The sequence below is a fragment of the Myotis brandtii genome, unplaced genomic scaffold, assembly GCF_000412655.1.
Source record: "Myotis brandtii unplaced genomic scaffold, ASM41265v1 scaffold33, whole genome shotgun sequence".
NCBI lineage: Eukaryota > Metazoa > Chordata > Mammalia > Chiroptera > Vespertilionidae > Myotis > Myotis brandtii.
The window spans coordinates 1,351,134-1,354,261 of record NW_005362713.1 but is presented as its reverse complement, the minus strand read 5'-3'; the positions used below and the strand labels follow the sequence as shown (position 1 = coordinate 1,354,261).

General features: G+C 57.5%; 1 protein-coding gene across 1 annotated transcript in view; it reads left to right on the top strand.

Moving 5' to 3' along the window:
- GRID1 (glutamate receptor, ionotropic, delta 1) overlaps nt 1-2,807 on the top strand; it is a 625,808-nt gene extending 623,001 nt beyond the window's left edge. Inside the window, exons 18-19 of the mRNA XM_005871153.1 lie at nt 1,800-1,908; nt 2,688-2,807. Coding sequence (XP_005871215.1) covers nt 1,800-1,908; nt 2,688-2,807 — 229 coding nt within the window. The remainder of the gene's footprint in view (nt 1-1,799; nt 1,909-2,687) is intronic.
- Nucleotides 2,808-3,128: the final 321 nt, after the last annotated feature.

Genomic DNA, 3,128 nt, shown 5'->3' with positions numbered 1-3,128 from the left:
CACACACACACACACACACACACACACACACACACGCACACACACACACGCACTCGTTTTTCTTGTACATACCTGTAAATAATGACAGAATGGAGTGGGGTAAAAGTGTATTTTGAATATTCCCAATTTTCGAAGTCAGTAAAAAAACCACAAAAACGGTGTGAACGACTTTGTAAATTTTGTTCTATATGAATAAAAAGGCAAATTCCTTGTGATCGTTCTGAAGTGCCAGAGAAGAGGGGCCTGGCCTTCCTGAGGGCAGGAGGGCGGGGTGAGGGGCTGCAGGGAGGTGGGGGGGTAGGGAAGGAGGGGGGGTGCCGGCCCCAGAAGCCCATGCTGCCAGCCCGCTCTGTACCTCCTCTGCGGGCTCCTCTCATGCCTCAGGCGGGTGAGGGGCCCGGGCGCCTGGGCCTGGCGGGCGCTGTGTGATGGGGTCACGGGTCCTGTGGACTCGGGGCCAGGGCAGGCCGGCTGGTCACCCACCACTGCATGTGTCCCGAGCTGTGCGAGGAGAGGAGCGCCATGCGAGGGTCTGGTCTCTGAGGGCTTTGGAGCCCTGCGCTCTATATTGACCTCGGTTCTTCTTGGTTTTCTCACTTAGAAGAATCAACAGAGAGCAGGAGGGACTGGGAGCCCCACCCCTGCCTCAGAGGGGTGGACGGGAGTGGGGCGGGGCGCGGGGAAGAGGGGAAGGGACCCGAGCCTTCGAGGAGTGATGGCTGGTGAGGTGAGGACCCGGGCTCTCGCCTGCAGGGAGGTGAGCCACACCCCAGGCTGCCTCTGGGGCTGCCGCCAGGAGCACAGTCTGCTGCGCAGGAGCCCACGTGCGCCCAGGCCCTGCTTCGCCTCTTATCGCACCCCGGAGCCTTCCAGCAGCGATGCGGCTCCCAGCAGGCCGGCCGCCAGCGCACAGTGCAGGACCCAGGCCCATCCTGCGGGCAGTGGCCTGCTGCTTCCTGCTTCCAGCTGGAGGCCTGGCAGCGCCCCTCCTCCCCTTTCTGGGCAATCAGACCATAGAAAAGTAGAAGCAGCTGTCACCTAGGTGGGGCCTTCCTCTCCTGCTGCAGACCAGGAGCTGCTCTGCTGACCTGCAGGATGGGACGGACCCAGCCCCGGCCGCCATGAGGACGGCCGCCCCAGCAGCACTCGGAGATGCCAGGAATACAAAGTCCTGCTGATGCCTCTCCTATGGCCTGGAGGCTTCCTCCCCAGATGGATGTGTGAGGGTCGGTTTCTTCCCCAGTCCCGAGCGACCAGAAGAGCAGGAAGGAATGGCCTCATTGTTACAGAAAACCAGAGAAGAACCAAGCAACGCTTAGAGAGATGGAGTTACATGTATTATTACGCGCGGGCCCAGAGGAAAATGTCTCTAGAATTCTGGGCGAAGTCACACAGGAAGTTTCCTGTATTTATACCTTCTTACCCTCTTTGTCTCCCAAATATGGTGCTTTCCTGTCCCCTTTGCAAGTTCGTAAAGAGCCCCTATGTGCTGGGGCTTTGGGACCTCAACCAAAGGCTTGGCCCGGTGCCAGCACTGGTAACTTCGTCTGGGGAAGGTTTAATGGCCTCTCTGAAATGGGAGTAATCTTATTTTCCTTATTACTTAAGCCAGCAAGCATCTACAGAAGCCAGAATGCAGGGTTAAAATGTCAAACAGCAGTTTTCATATACAATGGATGCTTCAGCATCACATGCAGCGGAGAGCGGCCTGGAGGGGGTTCATAGTCAGGCTGTTGGTCTCCGATGCTCAGGGCCTGACACCAGTGCTTCCAGGTGGTCGCTGGCCTGTCTCCCATCAGAGCATCAGAGCGTAGGAGGGAGCGGCGCACGCTGGATGCCGGGGGCCTGCCCGGCTTAGCCGGAGGAGCAGCTCCACGCCTTTCCAGCAGCACGGGGGCCTGCCCGATGGTCAGTGTTTCATCTATTTTTTTAATCAAATCGTGGTCTCACTGCCGTATCTCTCACCCACATGGGTTTCCTCCGAGACGGCCTGCCTTCTAGGGAATACCATGGCTGTTTTCTTGGTTTCAGGGTGAGGAGAGAGATGACTCACGTGGTGCGTGCGTGCGTGTGTGTGTGTGTGTGTGTGTGTGTGTGTGTGTAAGAGAGAGAGTGCACATCTCTCATAGTGTGATTCTGCACCAGGTTTATGCTATTTTTAAACATTTCTTACCCTTGGCATGAGGGAAAATGACTGACTTCAAGCAAGTTCTCTAGGAAAAGAGATCACCCATCTCAGATTTGTGTCCACTCAGAATGTATCACTTTTTCATGCTTTGCTCTTTGGATTGATAACTGTGGACTAGTCCATACAATGTAGGCATATTTTGTGCCTTCAGACATTGCAAATAACAGTCGGCATTTGGATTCAAGTTGTTTGATAATAAAACCTGGCTTTCTCTCTGCTCTCCTCTGGGTGAAGAAGTGCTGTCTGTCGGTGCTGCTTGCTGTGGCCGGAACCGGTCTGTCCACGGCTGCAGCCAGTCCTGAGGACGGGGCTGAAACTGGCTGTGTTGGGCTGGGACCTGCCTCTGGCCAGGACACCCAGGCACAGGGTTTACCTTGGAGTCTCACTGGTCCCTCATATTAACGACACTAACACCGACCCCGACTGAGAACTCCGCCATCTGCGCAGCGGGCACCGAGCTCCCCCCGTCATGGCCTCTGCTCCTGTGGTGTCCGCACAGGCAGCTGCTGGGAAGTCGAGCTCGGAGAGGCGCCTGTCCCGCGGGGGCCTTGGAGGAGGCGTGTGGGGTCCAGGTGGGCAGAGTGCGGAGCCCGTGCTTCTGCCCAGGACCCAGCACTAGTGCCTCGAGGACCGTGTGGGCGCAGGCTGAGACCCTCTGTGCCTGCCTCGCTGGCAGCTGGGGGCGGGGTCAGGACCCGGACTAGACAGATGCTGAGTGTGAGTAGAATAAGTGAGAGCGGTTTCCCCTTGGGTCTCGGTTCTCCAGGGTGTGACCTTGAACTTGAGGTAGAGAATGCACCTATAGCCCTGGGGCCCTGACTGCCAGATGCTGTTTCCAGTTCTAAGCTCTCCTGTGACAGGAGCCTCTGGATCCACGAGACCCCCAGGCCAGGCTGGTTCTGGCCGAGCCCTGCACTTGCCCCTCGCCTGTGGAATGGGT